Source organism: Bradysia coprophila, assembly GCF_014529535.1.
Source record: "Bradysia coprophila strain Holo2 chromosome IV unlocalized genomic scaffold, BU_Bcop_v1 contig_81, whole genome shotgun sequence".
In the NCBI taxonomy this organism is placed as follows: Eukaryota; Metazoa; Arthropoda; class Insecta; order Diptera; family Sciaridae; genus Bradysia; species Bradysia coprophila.
Window position 1 is genome coordinate 4,208,537 of NW_023503375.1, and position 17,736 is coordinate 4,226,272.

A 17,736-nucleotide genomic window follows, 5' to 3' on the forward strand; every position below is an offset into this window, starting at 1 on the left:
TTAAGATCCGAACGAGAGTTGGTGCTTTTATGCATTGAAGCATTTCTTCATTTGAACATTTTGTTTGTTCGTTTAGAGACCTCACTAACAGTGTTTCACGGCTAATAGAAAGTACAGTCTGGACCACCGGCTTAACGTCACTTCCGGACCACGCCTCGAAGTATGCAAATATTCTCTGAGCAAAGCTATATCTCTCCTAAATGTAGGCTGTTGGGTTGTGTCATACCACGGCAGAGTAAAATAAACCAGACAGGAGCGTTTGATTTGACTAGGGATCTAAATTATCTAGCAGCCTTTTTATGCGAATAAAATTATTCAATTTATGCCAGTGTTCATTTTCAGAAGTGTATTAGGTCCCTTTCAAAAATGAATCGCTACCGCCTGGTTTATTTTACTCTGCCATGGTCATACGAGTCATTCAGTGTGTTTAAAGTCGCCACCAAACTCACTGCAACTACCCAGATTATGAAGCTTGAGTGACGTTTAGGACGTTACCAATGCGATGTAATCGCTAGAAAAATTCTATGTTGAATCGTCTAAAGGATTCGAACCGGGATCATTTTGGTGGAAGGCTAGTACGTAAACACTGAGTCATACCGTTCAACATTACCACGTAGTATCGGCTAGAGGTCACAGACGTTGTAACTTCCGTCAGTGAAACCTGGGATTTACCAGTAAATCAAGAAAATTGACTGAGCTGATTTTAAAGAAAAATTCCCTCTCAATCTGCGGACCAGGAATGGATGATACGTATAGAATCAGGACAAATAGTGAGCTCGTGGAATTTTTTTTTACAGAAGTTTTTTATCTATCAATGTGTGAAGGTATTTTTATCGCAATAGCCGAGGTCGACAAGACGTGTGCAATGAAATACAGCGTTTTTTGCAATTTAGGTGAAAAAATTAACTAATTTTGTACCAAAAATTCAAATGTAAACAGAAATTCATTTCAACGATCAAAAAGGCTGTATTATAATACACATTCGTAATACACGTTTCGGTGTCGGGGGTTCGAATTCTGGTCTATACAAGATTTTTATTTAAAAAAATTTAGTCTTCGTTGAAGGTAATAGATTCTATAGCGTGCGAAAATAGCATTTTACATGACTAGGGATAAAAATATAAAAGAAAGGAAGAGTTATCGTGTTAATTTTGTTGATCCGAGGCGTAGCCGAGGCCAATATACATAAGAAAATGAGACTTTTCATTTTGATCTCTAGTTATGTGATAGATTTTACATGCTGAGGACGTTGAAAGTAGTGCTTGAATCATGAGAAGTACGGTTTTCGACGCATGTAGCATGTTAAAAAAATTATTTTACTGTGTGCGAGTTTCAGCTGCTTTAGATTGTTATATCAATAGAAAAACCGCTGAAAGATTAAAACAAGTGAATGTGTAAAATATAAATTCGTTCACTGTATCATGAAACTGTAGAAAATAGGTCAAGTTCTCTTCAGTATATTACTGAATGATCTGGTGTGTGGAAATTCTAAATTAAGAGATCAGCCGAAAATGTAACTGTCATTTTCGCTCTACAGTCTTTTCAGAGCCTAGATTTATTCCACCTAAAAAGCCTTTAATCAAATATATCGACGCCTGACATACATATTTGGCAAAGTATTGATAGAACCAACACACTTCAAGCATGAGTGGTACTCTAAATAGACTTTAACGAAATTTTCATAAACTACTCATTTCTCAGTTTTCTCAGAGCTGGAGTACATGAAAACCAACAATCGATACATGGTTGGTTAATACATGTTATAGAAACATAGATCAAGACTAGCAAAATGTCAAACAATAGAAGCACTTCAACAATATCTGTTTTCAACGTATTACTAGGTATAGATACTGCCAAAATGCCAAACGTAATTTTATAAGTTTCTACTGTACTCAAATTTAGGTAGCCGAAGCGACAGTGACCTCATATATTGTGAGGAAAGTTACTTTTACTACTCATATCGTCAACAAGTATTTTATAAGACCTTTGTCGACCTGACTGAAAATTATATTTTTTTACTTTTGCGTCTGTGTAAGAAATTGATGGTTTCCCGCGCGCCCGTAACGAAATTTTTATCATTTTAAAATTGAAACGCTGTATAATTTGATGCCACGAATTCGATCATTGTCGTTTGAGTGGAAAATTTTTAGCAACCAATTGAGTAAACAAGCGATATTTTCGAAAAAATTGCATGTAAATTAAAATTAATTCCAATTTGTATTCTGAAAAACATTTGCACGTAATTTGTTTCACTGTTTCACCTAGACTCAACACAAAATGAACAACAATATTTGGTGATTTTAATTCTATTTTTAGAATCGAAATTTCCCGTGTCTCGCTAGCAGGGGCTATTTAGTTGAATTTTCAGCGAATTTTGGCGAATTTGGAGAATTTGACGAATTTTGGCGAATTTTGACGAATTTTGGCGAATTTTGACGAATTTTGGCGATTTTTTGTGAATTTATACATGATTTTAAGAAATTTCAAAGAATCGTAGAGCTTAGTTACATATTTTTGGCCAAGACATTCTAGAAATCTATTTTTAACCGGGAAGCCATGATGGCTTTTTTTTGGAAAAACGATGAAAAATGTCCTAATTTTGTGAATTTTACATATATATTTGTGAATTTGGTAGATTCTTGCATATTTTTGTTATGCTATATCACAAAACTAGCAAAATATTTCAAAAAACATAAATTTGGAAGAAAATTTTCAAAATTTGAATTTTTTAATTTGGGAGAATTTCGGCGAATTTCGACGAATTTTGGCGAATTTTGGCGAATTTCGGCAAATTAATTCAACTAAATAGCCCCTGCTTGCTAGTCGTGACGACCAAAAAGATTTACAATTATTTTGTACGCTAGTAAATTGTAGTCCAGGTAATATAAGATGGGGTCAATGTTCGAGTCTCCGGAGATGTATCAGTGTAGGGACACGTATTATATATATATAGCGTTTGAAAGGTCTTGGCCTGAGGAAGTCAAAACAGGTGTCAGGTCGTCTCTAGCCATCCTTAGTTGCTGGTAGCAGGTGGTCAAACATTACTCATTTCAAATCATGTGGCAAATGTCTTACAACAATTTTGCTAATATCCAGACTAAATCAATCTGCACATGTCAAGGCTGAACGCATGAAAGTCCTTGAAAATAATGGACACACGCAAACAATAAAAAAAGTATTTTTAAACTGAACATAAAGAAAGGGTTTCTCACAATGAATACGGTGTAGAAAGTAGATCATTGCATTGTAACGATTTACCATTTACGTAATTGTAAAGATCAATATTTGCGGGAAAATGTTACACGGATGATAATTTAATGTTTATTTATGTCATGCTTTCAGTATATAAGCTTAGGGACGATCGGAAACGCATTATTCAACTAAGTTGATTACTCCAATTAACAAGTACTTGAAGCGCAATGAAAACTACGAAAATTGCACTATGCCTGCTAGTACTGTACCAGGTATAGTTTTTATAGTCTAATTTTACTAAAAACTTCATTTTACGATTATATTAAATGTTTTGCTAGGTGCTAAGCTTAACGACCGCTATTCCGCGACCTGAGGATCCACCAAAGAAAGATCCACCAAAGAAAGATCCACCAGAAGAAAAACCCGGAGCAGAAGAACCTGGAGCAGAAGAACCAGGAGCAGAAGAACCTGGAGCAGAAGAACCTGGAGCAGAAGAACCTGGAGCAGAAGAACCTGGAGCAGAAGAACCTGGAGCAGAAGAACCTGGAGCAGAAGAACCTGGAGCAGAAGAACCTGGAGCAGAAGAACCAGGAGCAGAAGAACCAGGAGCAGAAGAACCAGGAGCAGAAGAACCTGGAGCAGAAAAACCAGGAGCAGAAGAACCTGGAGCAGAAAAACCAGGAGCAGAAGAACCCGGAGCAGAAGAACCTGGAGCAGGAGGTAATGGAGCAGAATAACCTGGAGCAGAAGATCCACCAGCAAAGTAGTTTACTATTTGAAAAAAATAAAAATAAAATAAATTCAAAACATTTGAAAAAACTCACAAAATTATGCCGAAAATTAACTGAAGAATACAACACCAGTCATTCTCCGCGCGAGTAATCCATTCCATCTTCTTTCACACTTAACTGATTTGCATAATTTTGATAACTTTTGATTCATATCGTCGATCTATAAGCTGTAATACAACATCTTAGTATCCACACATCCATAAATGTACCTAATAAGTCGTTCCCAACCCTAAAAAAACACTTAGCCATTGCGGACCTCTACTACTCGAAAATAGTACCAAACATTGAAAAATATGTAATTTTTCGAGGTAAATTAATTTTGAATTTGGCTTGAAAATGATCGTGAGGACCAGACATTTCTATTTCAAAGAAGCTTTTTCTCGATTTCACCAAAAAAATGCGTCACAAGTTGACTTTGAATTTTCATATGGTTATTCTTAAATTATTCAAAATTTTAATTCAGGATTTCTAAGAGAATTTAATTCCAAAAATAGGCTATGGAGCAGTTAGGTTTGCTCAACTTCTGCCACTTGTGGCGCATATTCTGAGGCAAAATTTCTTTTAGCTCTAGCCAAGGCAGCTGCCTTGCTCTAGCACTAGCGATATCACCTTCAAAAGTTTTTCGGCTGATTCAAGGAGCTCAAATACTCAAAAGTATTTAGAGATGATAAATGATGGTCATTTCCCAAATTTTGCTAGTTTTCGGTGCCTAGTGTCTTCTGAGGTATTTTTGCCTTAGGCTTGTGAAAAAGAATGTAATTGAATTTACATAGCAATTACTCCTGGGGAGATAGGTAGATACAATTTGGTGTACGTTGTAGTTCAAAGAAATTGTCTTACATTCAAAAGTGTTCCCGATTATGACTTTTTCAAAACGTTTCTCACTTCTAAGACTAGTAGTTCATATAAATCGACATGAAAAATATTATGTTGTAGCTTCTGCTGATGTATTCACGTTCTTGGTTGTAAAATTCTCAAGAAAACTGCTTCAACGAAAAATGAGCTTTGAAATATTTTACAAAAAATTTGTCAAAACAATTGTTCAATTTGTTCTATAATGGATCTTATCAGGATTAAAAACAAATAGCAGTTGTTTGGACAAGTTTTTTGTAAAATATTTCAAACCTCATCTTTCCTGGAAGCAATTTTCTTGAAAACAAGTCATCTATTCTTTTTAAAAAAACCTAGGCCCTACTGTGATTTCCTGAGCCTCTGAATATTTTCTATGTTCATGCTAGAAGTAGTAAACACCTTAACTATACGATACGTAAAGTGAAAAATCAGTCAGTCAGTCAGTAGGAACAAACCATTAAACTCCTCCAAAGAATGAATTCAGTCGGAAATAAACAAGCACCTTAACTATACGATACATGAAGGGAAAAATCACCTACAGTCGGAGCCAGTGAAATTTCAACATGAATCCTGATAACCAACCATTTTGTTTTGTTTCTAGCGAGTTAATTATGTACGACAAATTGTGGACAGATTCTTCCACAACTTCATTTTCGCGTAAGGATCAATAATGTATCATTGGAAGAAAGTACTGTAGAGTTGCCATATTAGGGGTCATATGTTTGTCAGTATCGGCCATCATAAGTCGGCCATACATAAGTCATTCTATAAACAAGTTACATTTAATAACGAAGTGGATTATGATAGGGCAAATTTTGGACATTTAGTTAGGCTGAATTTGTGTTTGCAGCGTTGTCTACCAAAAAATTAGTATTTCGACTTTGTACTACTAAACTGTCATAATACTAAGTTTTCATTGTCTAAAAAATAGGAATATTTAAGTACATTTGTTTGGCATAAACCAACGCACTGACAAGCACCGAAGCTGACTTTTCGTTTCAGCCCTCTATTTGAGTGACGTCAAAGTCAGCTTTGGTGCTAGACAGTGCGTTGCATAAACCCATTCGCGACAAATATACAGCTTCAGCAAGTTACTAAAATGTGGCGTTTCCCAATTTAGCACATGTCTACTGCTCCCGAATTGAGGTAGCACAAATTCTAAAATTTAGTCGGACATTAAGGACAAATTCAGGACATTTAATTGGTAACGGCCAGGTAGCAATCAGAAAACAGATGTCAATTTGTAATCACGGCAGAATAAAATAAACCAGGCAGGAGCGGTTCATTTTCGAAACGTCAAATAAGGGCATGATAATGAACTCAAATGAACACTGACATAAATTGAAAAATTTTATTCGCAAATAATATAGGGCTACTAGATTATTCAGGTTCCTAGTCAAATCAGCGCTCCTACCTTCTTCGACTTTTGAATTATACAATTATTATACAAGAGCTGAACATCTCAAGCTGGTCGACAAAGACAATACCTTTGTATCGAAAACAATTCAAAGGCAAGCTACATTATACAGTGCACACATTCGATTCGTTGTTTATTAGTTGTATATCACGAAAGTATCGACAGATGCTGAGGAAACCCATCATAAAACAATAATCATCTTAATAATATTTTCGTTGTAAAATATCATCTGTAAAATTCTCGTCAGCATATTTTCTTGGTTAAATTTGATTGACGTTTAGGCGTTAACATTTCTTCTTTCGAGGTTTTTGTGGAATACGTACATTATGATGCTTATTGCAAGGCTGTACACTTGGGGAGGTCACGTGGATGCAGATATGCGGAAACACACAAAACTTGATAATTCCATACATTTTCAGAGTAGGAAAATTCTTAAATTTGACAGCCTCGTTGACAACTTCATAGTATATGACTTCTTTTTATGTGTTCCCGCGTTTCTAAAAAAACTGGCGATCTGCGTCACCTCCCCAAGTATACAGCCTTGGCTTATTGTGCTACCGCCTTTTTTGAATCATTGAGTAAGGTATATGAAGTAAGGGTGCATATTCTACCCTGGAATCCCACCAAACTAGAAAACCTCAAGAGACAAAAAAAAAACAAACAAAAAACATTTAACGTTTCATTATTACGTTAGTTGTTCTATTACTAAATTCCAAAATAATTTAATTTAATCGAAAATATTATTTTACTTTTTCAACTTCTTTCTGGATTTCTCCAATGTAAGACGAAAATTTTGTTGACTTTTCAACGATATTCAACGGGCTTATTGTACATTTGCTGGCCAATTTTTCGGTCACTTCATCTACAGAACTAAATAGTATATCCGCCTGACTCTTGATTTCATTCCATGCAAACAACATGTCATTCTCATTCGGATTATGGCCGCAAATCACAAATCGAATCATTAATTTATCGTTAAATGTGGCATGAATCATGTACAACTGTTTCCTAGCGGTAATTCGCTCCAATAATTTCTTCGTTAAACTACAATCACCTTTCAACCGAAAGCATACCAATGCCAATGTCCGTTCACAGACAATTTCGAAGCGCGGATCACTCCTTACTAAATTTTCAAACATCTGCGCCAATCCGATTTGTCCTCTGATGTGTGCTCTCAATTTTTCAGCTCCCATCGTTCTCAGTACAATCCACACCTTCATCGATCGAAATCTTCTACCCAAATTGATCGACCAATGGCGAAAATCCGGCGCTCGATCTGATGCTCCCTGATGCTTATGGTCCAAATAGATACGATGTACTGTAAATGCATCCACAACAGCATTGGAGTTCTTGAACCACATAGCGCAACAGTCAAAATTGACCATCATCCATTTGTGTAAATTAAAGTTGAACGAATCAGCCCATTCAATGCCCAACATCATTGATCGGTTTTCCGGGCAACATAAAGCAGCTCCGGCGTATGCGGCATCAATATGTAGCCACACATCGTTTTCCTGGCAAACTGGTCCGATTTCGGAAACGTTATCAAACGAACAAGTGCCCGTTGTGCCAAAGGTCGCTACACAAATAACCGGAAATTTTCCATTCGCCAAATCCTCGTCAATTGCCGCTTTTAACAATTTCCCAGTCAATCTATTGTTGCCATCAGCTTTGATGAGTTTCATTGGAACGGCGGCTAATTTTCCAGCTTTTTCTATTGCACTATTACTCTGATCGCTAGAGTATGCAACCAATTTTCCTCGAATTTCACTTTCTGTAAGATCCGGATACTTTTTCTGAAATCTTTGAACTGCCTGTTCGCGTGCAGTTAATACAGCAATCAAAATCGCTTCGCTTGCAGCTCCTTGAATTACGCCCCCACCACATTTACTGGATGATTTTAAAAAAGCGTCCGGTAATCCTAAAAATCGGCCCAACCAATCCATCATAATAACTTCCAATTCGGTGTGGGCAGGACTACAAATCCAACTAAAACCAACTGTGCCAAAAGCGGCTGAGATCATCTCTCCTACAAATCATGAATTTGATGTTAATGAATTCGTTGTCGACCTTCGTGACATATTTTTGGCCGAAACATTCTTCAAATATATTTTTTACCGCGAAGGTAAATGATGACTACAAATGTCCAAATGCACTAAAATGTAGATCATGTTGCCTTCTACACTTTTTATGTTAGCACAAAAATGAGCCATCGTGGTAAAAAATGATTTGAAGGAAGTCTTGGCCAAAAATATGAAACGAAGTTCTAAAATAACTGTAATTTGAACATACCTATGATGGATGGGTAAGACGTCGGTGCTGGATAAAATGCATGAAAATTGGGTGACTGCCTGAAAATTCGTTTGATAAATGGTTTTTGCATTTAACGAAAGGGTTAAAATATAAAAAGAAGACAAAAAAAAGGGAAATCTGCTACAAATTTTTCATTTGAAACTATTGTGCCATCACATTGCTCCTGTACTAATGCTATAGTTATTTGTTCAACTAGGAAAGAAAAGTGTGTTGTTTATGGCCAGAGCGTAGCGAGTCATAAAGACATCTGTAAAGTCAAATAGTCACGAAAAGTGGCGCAAACTCGCAAAAAGTCGTGAAAAGTGAGTGAAAGTGATCTATTTAAAAAGTCATGCAAAGTCAATATCCTGGCCGCCATTTCTCGAAGTAGTTTTCCCCTCGCTACACTGTAACGTTGCATTTATAAAAAAAACATCATCCATACTTCTCCTCCTATATTATGTCCCTAAGCCCTAACACGTTCCACGAACATTTCGTAAAATTTTACAATCAACTCATAAAATTTCGTAAATAGCTTACCAGTGTGTCATTCCAGGCATTATAACTCGTTCAATATCTTCCATAACACGTTTCCAGTCTTCTGGTTGTTCAGGAAGTTCCTCTGGTATTAGTTTGTGGAGATAGCCAGGAGAAACGGAGGGAAGCACAGGTCTGTTGATAAGCAAAAAATTCGATTTTAGAAATGTGTTTCGATTTTTGAAGAATCTTTGAGAATTTCGAGCTTAATTTTAATCCAAAATACGTAATATGTTTGTTTGTATGAGTAGAGCAGCTGAAAAACTGTTGAAGCAAATCATGTCGAAATTTCACTAAAGTCGACTGTCTTAAACAATCAGTTATATTAGTATGTTAGTTAACGCGCCATTGAGCCTGAAGTTATGTTTGTTTGGTGACGAAACACACTCCAAGAATGGGCAAACGAATAAATTTTATTAACTGTCATTTGGCCCCTTATTTTAATTCTGTTCTTATTCCACTTTTATATTTCCTTCAAAGTTTTAGGAGGTAATTGAGGTGTCGAAATAAGTAGTCAATCGACAAGGAATACTAAACATTATCCTATCTGTGAATTCATAGAAAATCAGCCTATCTTTTCATATAAAGTTGTGACGCAGTAGCACCTTACAAGCTAAATATACATATATATGACAAATTTTGACTTCTGCGTCGAAAACACCACTCTTGAAAACTCTCGTCTGGTGCTTGTTTCAGTCTGTAACTACGCATTTTCGTGCTACATGCGTCGAAAACCGTACTTTTCATGTTTAAAGCACTTCTTTCGACGCCCTCAGCATGTAAAATCCATTACATAACTCGGGATAAAAATGAAAAGTCTCGTTTTCGTGTGTTTATTGACCTCGGCTTCGCCTCGGATCACAAAATTCACACGAAAACTCTACTTTTCATCCTTTTATCCCTAGTCATGTAATAGTATTTTACATAACAAGGGATAAAAAGATAAAAAGTAGAGTTCGTGTGATTTTTGTTGATCCGAGGCGAAGCCGAGGTCAATAAACACACGAAAACGAGACTTTTCATTTTTATCCCGAGTTATGTAATGGATTTTACATGCTGAGGGCGTCGAAAGAAGTGCTTGAAACATGACAAGTACGGTTTTCGACGTATGTAGCATGTAAAATACTATTAAATTAGGGGCCTACTCGACGCAGTAGTCAGAATTTTTCTGATAAGTTTAGTTTTTTTTTGTTGGCGTAGTAAAACTTCGGGACCAAAATAAGAGGCTTTTTGACCGTTAATTTTGTTTTTGTTATGTGGCAACTCACAGGTGCAAAAACGCAACTTTTCACATTTAAAAAACAAAATGCTCTCACCTGTCGCGAATATTTTCTAGATAATCCGCTATAAAATCGATAGTAGCACGACCAAATTCTCGAAACTCATCAGCATTCATGTTGCCAAATTGCAATTTTCGATTTAAAAAATAAATAAATTTTCTTCACACGTTATTTAACACATGATATAAGTAAGCGTTTAGCACAAGGACATGAGTTGTTTGATAGATCCTTAATCCTTAGTAAATCCACAAGAGTTTAGTGACACTATTCAAATTTATTTACTTTCCACGTACACAAATTTGATTACTTTTGGACAGCGAATTCATTCACACTCTTCACTATCCAAAAGTCGACTGAAAGTAATTATTTTATATTTAAATATGTGATCACTACCTGAGTTTGAAATGTTACTACTTATGCATTGCACCAAATTTTAGATCTAAATTATTGTCCACACATTTTCGCATAACTACAAAATTTAGAATGATTGAAATTTAAGCGGAAATGTGCATTCGCTTCAAGTTTTATTAACAAAAAAATATTTTGTAAAATACACCTTGGCTTAGTGTAAGCCTACGAGCGACTTATTGCTTAGTAAGACGCTTTTTATTTCTAATGTAACTTCTTAGAAGTGCTGAGTTTTGTGGATATTTTTTTTATTATGAAACGTACGAATAAACACAATTGAAGGTCTAATGATGATTTGCAGAACAATTTTTGTATCAAAATATCCCCGTTCCCATATAACTTTTCATTCAACCAAAATTATTCAAGAAGCCGTCGGCAAAATTGTAACATTTTATTCACTTGACTGTTAAGTCAAGGGTCTTATGTCAGAAAATGTGAAATGTATGAAATGTTGGCACAAAAAAAAAACAACGGACCATGTCTTGAATAACTCTGATGCGACTTTGGAAATTTTGATTTTAATGGACTTGAATAAAATTTCTGATGTCAAGTCTTCAGATGGACAATATCGGACTAATGATCAGCGGATTAGTAGACAAAAAAATCTCTGGAAATAAATTTAAGTCAAGGGACCTGACCCACCCAAGTGGTGCAGCCTAGTAGTTATTTACTGTTGACATAATTGTTGTCTTCATTGACGGGTTTCGTATTCGCCAATATCAATTAAATATTTATGTAAGCAATTCGGATTTTTGCGTTGTTATGCTAAAATTACATTTTATTGAGTAAGCACAAGATGCACCACTTTCCAATATATATAAATATAAACCAAATACATCTCCATCGTAATCGTAAAAATATGTCGTGGAAAGCCCTCAGGTAAATATAGTACACCAAAATATTTGAAAGAGAAAGTTCATTCATTTTAATTGTCAGGGGCTAAGTGCAAGCAAGTAATGCACAAATATTACAAATAAATAAACAGAGGGGAAAATAACTAGACAAAATCGTGTACCACGCAATTTCCTCTGGTGGTTTGCTTTGGTTTGATACATCTTTTATAGAAAATACAACTGCTAAATAGTTTGGCTGCAAGTTGTATGGAAATAAGAATGCCCTTCAAGCATGTACTCTAAATAGAGTACTGAAACTGGACAATGTAGCGAACCAATTTTTACACCAATTTTTCATCCCAAATAGTACTCCATTTAGCAGCTGTCATCAAAAACACTTTTGCTTGAAGTGCGTTGAAATAAGTATAAAAATTACTTTTTTGATGAGTTTTCTTTGTTCCATTGCCTTCCATCTACCGTCCACAAGTGATACAACTTATCATGTTCAGACTTAACCTCACCAAAGTCTCGTTAAATATTTATTCATTTATCCTTGAAGATGATAATATCGCGAAATGCAAATAAAGCGATCATAGTATGCTCGGTCGTATTAGTAGCATATTAGGCAGTTCATTTTATTCCCTTTGTTGCCGTATAATTCATCTTACTGGGCTCATCTTCTCCTCGTATCATTGTCCTTTTCTCGAACATAAAACACCCTTTACAGTGCTAGCATCATATTATATATTATGCACCTGTTGCCAAGATTGATATTTTGTCGTGTAGGATATTATTGCCCTAGCCGAAGGCGTGGGCCATAATGCCTACACGTCAAAATAACAGTCTGGCAATAGGTGCATATCATATTTTATCTGTCGAGAACAGATATATCGAGATAAACAAAAACTCCCTAGAGGGATAAGCTCGAGATTATCGTTCTAGACAGATAATAAATATTATGCACGTATGACAAAGCGGTCGAGGCTTGCCGAGACGGCTTGTCATACGTGCATATTCTTTTTTATCGCATACGCGGTGTGATTCCCCGAAAAAATTATTCACCTAGGATATATAAACAAACATTATACTTCTGTAAATTGTCAAAGTGTCATTCGCATATCTTGTTGTCTCGTTTTCGCTTATGCGATAAAAAAGAATATGCACGTATGACAAGCCGTCTCGGCAAGCCTCGACCGCTTTGTCATACGTGCATAATATTTATTATGTACCTAGGTGAAATAATAGCAGTGAAAAAGTGCAATTATTGGACATAACCAGCATTAGCTAAGGTTTTTGTACCATTTTTGAAATTTGAGTTAAAAAAGCATAAAAATCCTGAGTATTTTTATGTGCGATAGAGCAGAATTTTGGTCAGTAGAAAAACACCTAGAAAGAGAAACGTAACACAAGTCCTTGTGCATAACTCCAAACTACCGGAAATTATAGTACCAGCCCAGACCTGTCTAAAGTCCACACGTGTTCTGAAAATTTTTGTTGTACATTTTTTCCAACATATAACAATGAAATTAGCTCCTGAAAGTACTTCACCTCAGCTTTCCAACGAGCTCACTCCCACCTGCACCGGTCATGTATAGGGCCATTAAATCAGTCTAAAAAAACAACCTTTTTTGACCTCTGGAGATCTTCCACCAGCAACCAGGTGTAGCTCGAGACTGTCTGAGGCCTGTTTTGAGGTCTCCTGGCAAAGGCATTTCAAACCATGTGTATCCATCCCAAACGAAATGGGTCCGATTTTAATAGGTGGTTTTTAAAAGAATCCCTCACAACATAAGCACTACTTAGGAAAAATATGACAAAAATAACGTTGCACACAGTGCATCGAATACGCTCCCTGAATTGCATATATTACAAAAGAGGATGTAGATTAGATGTAAAAATTGTAAGAAAGTGTACTGAGTTGTGAAAACTTGATATTCTCGCTGCATCCCGGGAAACTCGTTTCCGTCAAAGACAGTAGTCTTTGCGAGTAAAATATACTGCCCAATGGTCGGAGATTGTTATTTAAACTTGAGTGGTTGCGTTCTCGCCTTCAGCTCGAGCTGCAAACGCCCACTCACTCATCAAAATAGAATCTCTAAACCAGTACTTCAGTAGAACAAATTGTCTGGAATAAAAACTAGAGAAACACTTGTGAAATGTTAAAGCACACAACCTGTAAAATAAACTCCGATCTTTATTTCGCATGTATTAATATGCATAAATATACAAAATTGAATGCATTGTGTGTGTTTTAACTCACACAAAGAAATCATGTCACTATCTATACGAATGAAACGCAATGTGGACTATGAGTTCATTAGCCTCCAATCTCCAAGAGTGCTAGGATTTTAGCGGGACAGTGATCTTTTGCCATAGTCAAGATGAAAGCCCTACGAAGTAAATTTCTCTAGCTTTCGCGGATGGCGTGCTGTTTCCATGTGAGGTGACTGTCGCGTTGTTTCGATGTTTTATTCATATGTTCACGTCATCATTGCACAGAGGTTGATTATAAAAAAAAGAACATTTCCGAAAGGAATGGTCCATAAACGACGTCCACCGTTTTTCGAGATTTTTTAGATTCCCATCACTTTCCAATACCTTAAACATGACAGTCCACCTTGACCAGAAACTCCATTTCGCCATCACGGTGGACGTCGTTTATGGACAACCCCAAATCTTTTTGAGTGATCTCAAAAACGCGTTGCCCTCACCTCTGTTTACTGGATTGATAAAGATTGACCCGTCGATCGACGAATTTCCAGTGCAACATTTTCAAAAGATGGGAAGCAGTTTCGCTCTACTGAAGGAATCGAGACAATTTTGCATATAAAATCGTGATGAAAAAGAAAATTAATTTTTATTAGCAAACACTTGGTTATTACAATTCTGAAGCGCTGATTACACAACTTAAACCGAACCAACGTTCTATTTGTTGATACACTTAGAATCCGTCATCATCATCTTCAGCCATTTCCTTAGCCAATTCCAAGTCTTGTTGTTCACGTTCTCGGCGCTCTTCTGCACTCTCCAAATCCTTGCCGTACGACTTGGGCGGGTAACGCATCGCCTTCACACTTTGATTGTGCAAATCCAAACAGAACGATATTCGCTGATGGAAAGCGAGCTGCGGCTCACGCGTACTGTAAATATCGGTGCTTTCCTTGCTGCGCATGTATCCCTTTTCCGGATCCAACGATGCTTCAATGACACCATCTCGGATTGCTTTGGCCACAATAAACTCAGCATCTTCGGCTGAATCCAATCCAAGCTTCTTAGCAATGTCTTGCGGTGAGATGCGGGAATACGATAAACCAATCGAACGAATGGCCGTTTTGATGACATTGTGACGCAATCGAATAATTAGCGTGTAGGAGTTGTCCTGTTGAAACTTGGGACTGAAATTCTCTAACACTTCGCCGAAACGTTGCAAATTGCCCATACGAACCGCTTGTGTTAGCTGAAAGTATGGAGCCAGAGATCGTCTCAACGGCGCTTGTCTAAATATCTGACGTTCGGGAATATTTCCAAGAAGCAGCTCTACGACGATGATCAATTTTTGGACAGTTTGACGGAATCCAATCGCAGCGTTTTGTGGTGCCTTTCGAAGAGCTTGCACCAAGTGTTTATGGGCAACACTGTACTCAAGTTTGGCGCCTTTGATACGACCCAAGTAGTAGAGGAATCGGGCCCATTCGTTGTTGCTCGCCGTTTCCGGGAACACCGATTTTTTAATCAACTTGTCCGCCTGATCGTACAGCGAATAGTGTAGATAATTGCGCAACAAGCAGTTGATGATGACCGCCTGGCCTTCGAAATCGTTTCTCAAAGTAGCTGTTCGAAGGCGTGAGTGAAGGAAATTCCGAATGTTTTCGAGGCTTCCATTTAGTTCAGCGACACGAGAGTGATAAAAGTAACTTTTCGCTGCGATTAAATCCAAGGTTCGACGATTCTGCGAAACCGTTTTCTTCATCAATATATCGGTGCACTGCTGGGCTTTTTGTAGTTGATTGTTATCGATTAGCAGCACCAAAATTAACAAGTTCAAATAGGCGTCGACTTCTGGCAATGGACTCTTTGTAACGATTCTGCCACGGGCTACTTCAGGTTCGGCCGCTGCAATTGGATCAACAAAACTCAGCATAACATCCTTTTCCGGTCCAGCGGGATACAGATTATTGACCAAACTTCTCAGCACGATCGCATTCATCTTTCGTCGAGTGTTCGGTAATGATCTGAGAACACGTAAAATGAATCTGGGCTCTTTGCTGACCACAGCCTTTTCAATTTGTCGGACGTGATCTCGAATCTCTTGAACTGACAACAAATCAGCATCTTTCTTCTGCGTTTCTGGATCGTCGACTACACCATCTGCATTCTCCATTTCCACATCCTGAATCTCCGATTGACCACCCATTGCTCTTCTTTGTTTTTTAAAATTAGAAGCGAATTTTCTTTATTTTATTCGTCCGACTTGATACGGTGCCTTTTAAAAGCTGTCAAAAAATTCTGCCGAGTAATGCGAGCAAAATAATACAATGGCTTCGGTTTCGATTATCGAATTGTGAATGAGTACGTTTTATGTGTAGAGGATTTGATGATTTGTGACAAGGTCAGTGTTGACACAACACCTATATAAAGTCTAATAAGATTATCTTGTGGAGCCGTTGACCTCACGGTCTTCACAAAATTGTATCACTCATTATTGTCATTTCACTTCAAAATTATACTTTTACGATTTTTGCAAAAACATCTCCGCAATATAAATGACAATTAAATAGTGAACGTGGTCAGAAAATCTGCAGAGAGTGTAGGTGCGACGCTGCGGAGTATTATTATGAAACAGAAAGAAATAATTTGACAAGTACCACAAGGTAAGCTATAATTAAATGGTCTTCGGTCTTCTCACTCACATCATAACATTTTGAAAGAGAAGCAAATACTTTGACAAGGCAAGCTATAATTAAATCGGTCTTTGGTTTTCTCGCTCTGATCATAACGCTACAGTGTTAAAAGAGAGTCGAAATTTTGACATATCACCCATCGAGCTCAGTTAAATTAACTGGTTTTTTCCCTTGTTTTTAACGCTCTTTTAACACTGTATAGAACTGCAATATATTGTTTAAGCAGAGAGTTTTTTGACCAATTAAGTGTAAGTGATCTCGGGGTATAGCTGTCAAAACAGGAGGCAAAATTTGAATTTGTTTTGGATTTTGCAAACAAAATTAAATTAAAATTTAAGAAAGACAAATTCAACTGAATGAAAGATTATAGTTTACTATTAAGTTGTTTTGAAGTCAAACACACTACATCTACATGCAATTAAAACGAAGAAAACTCAAAATTGTTTTCACATGAAAACATACTGCCACGCAAATTCAAATTTTCAGCTCACTTTATTGTGACAGCTATACCCCGAGATCAGTTATATTTCCTCTACTTAAACACCGTATAGACGGTTATGATGAGAGAGAAGGAATTCTAATTTAGATTAACTTGCCTTATATGAAAAGATGAAAAGTTATAAGTAACTGGTCTTCGGAAGTTTCGAATCGGAACTTCGGCTCTGATCATAACAGTCTCTAGCATTAGCATATAAGACGCATTGTAAATTATGGTCCTGCCAATCATGGATTGTCAATCATGACTCATGATTCATGAGTCGTATATCATTTTTTTTCCCCAATATATCTGAATAATGCAGCGACCAATCGATTTCTCCTCATCCTCAATTTGTCAATACGAATCGGATCTTGCTAAAACATTTGAAAATTTAAAAATAATTCAAATTGAAAATCTATGATAATGTTACTTCCCACTCAATTTCACATACACTCTGAATTTAGTCAAGTATAGAGTATTATGATGAAAGAGAAAGATATATTTTGACAAGTACCACAAGGCAAGTTATAATAAACTGATCTTCTGTCCTCTCGCTCACAACGTAATATGTTGAAAGAGAAGCAAATACTTTAACAAGTACCCAAGGCAAGTTATAATTAACCAGTCTTCGGTTTTCTCACTCTGATCATAATAGTTTATGGTTTAACGAAGAAAATCGTCGTTAAAGTCGTTATTCGTAAGATGAATATTGTTTTTGAAACGTCATATCAGAACACAAATTTAGCCAAGATTTT

General features: G+C 36.6%; 3 protein-coding genes across 3 annotated transcripts; 1 reads left to right on the forward strand and 2 right to left on the reverse strand.

Moving 5' to 3' along the window:
- The first annotated feature begins 3,347 nt into the window (after positions 1–3,347).
- On the forward strand, positions 3,348–3,929 carry LOC119072144 (serum response factor-binding protein 1-like). The gene is made up of 2 exons (XM_037177287.1): positions 3,348–3,464; positions 3,531–3,929. Exons 1-2 carry the CDS (start codon positions 3,420–3,422, stop codon positions 3,927–3,929), a joined length of 444 nt encoding a protein of 147 aa, XP_037033182.1. The 5' UTR covers positions 3,348–3,419.
- A 2,399-nt stretch (positions 3,930–6,328) lies between these two features.
- On the reverse strand, positions 6,329–10,718 carry LOC119072247 (3,4-dihydroxyphenylacetaldehyde synthase 2-like). Its single transcript, XM_037177427.1, has 4 exons — positions 10,398–10,718; positions 9,085–9,216; positions 8,545–8,603; positions 6,329–8,281 (listed from the first exon to the last, which is right to left on the reverse strand). The coding sequence occupies exons 1-4, from the start codon at positions 10,475–10,477 to the stop codon at positions 6,993–6,995; spliced, it is 1,560 nt and encodes a 519-aa protein (XP_037033322.1). The 5' UTR covers positions 10,478–10,718; the 3' UTR covers positions 6,329–6,992.
- Positions 10,719–14,443: 3,725 nt separating this feature from the next.
- LOC119072249 (probable 26S proteasome non-ATPase regulatory subunit 3) lies at positions 14,444–16,165 on the reverse strand. The gene has a single exon (XM_037177432.1). It carries the CDS (start codon positions 16,014–16,016, stop codon positions 14,544–14,546), a length of 1,473 nt encoding a protein of 490 aa, XP_037033327.1. The 5' UTR covers positions 16,017–16,165; the 3' UTR covers positions 14,444–14,543.
- Positions 16,166–17,736: the final 1,571 nt, after the last annotated feature.

What these genes read in the sequence shown, in the direction of transcription:
- LOC119072144 (XM_037177287.1), top strand. Translation starts at nt 3,420, where the DNA reads ATGAAAACTACGAAAATTGCACTATGCCTGCTAGTACTGTACCAG. An exon ending in GCCTGCTAGTACTGTACCAG is followed by an intron (nt 3,465 to 3,530) that starts GTATAGTTTTTA and finishes ATGTTTTGCTAG; the next exon opens with GTGCTAAGCTTAACGACCGC.
- LOC119072247 (XM_037177427.1), bottom strand. Translation starts at nt 10,477, where the DNA reads ATGAATGCTGATGAGTTTCGAGAATTTGGTCGTGCTACTATCGATTTT. An exon ending in ATGCCTGGAATGACACACTG is followed by an intron (nt 8,604 to 9,084) that starts GTAAGCTATTTA and finishes ACGAATTTTCAG; the next exon opens with GCAGTCACCCAATTTTCATG. An exon ending in GTCTTACCCATCCATCATAG is followed by an intron (nt 8,282 to 8,544) that starts GTATGTTCAAAT and finishes CATGATTTGTAG; the next exon opens with GAGAGATGATCTCAGCCGCT.
- LOC119072249 (XM_037177432.1), bottom strand. Translation starts at nt 16,016, where the DNA reads ATGGGTGGTCAATCGGAGATTCAGGATGTGGAAATGGAGAATGCAGAT.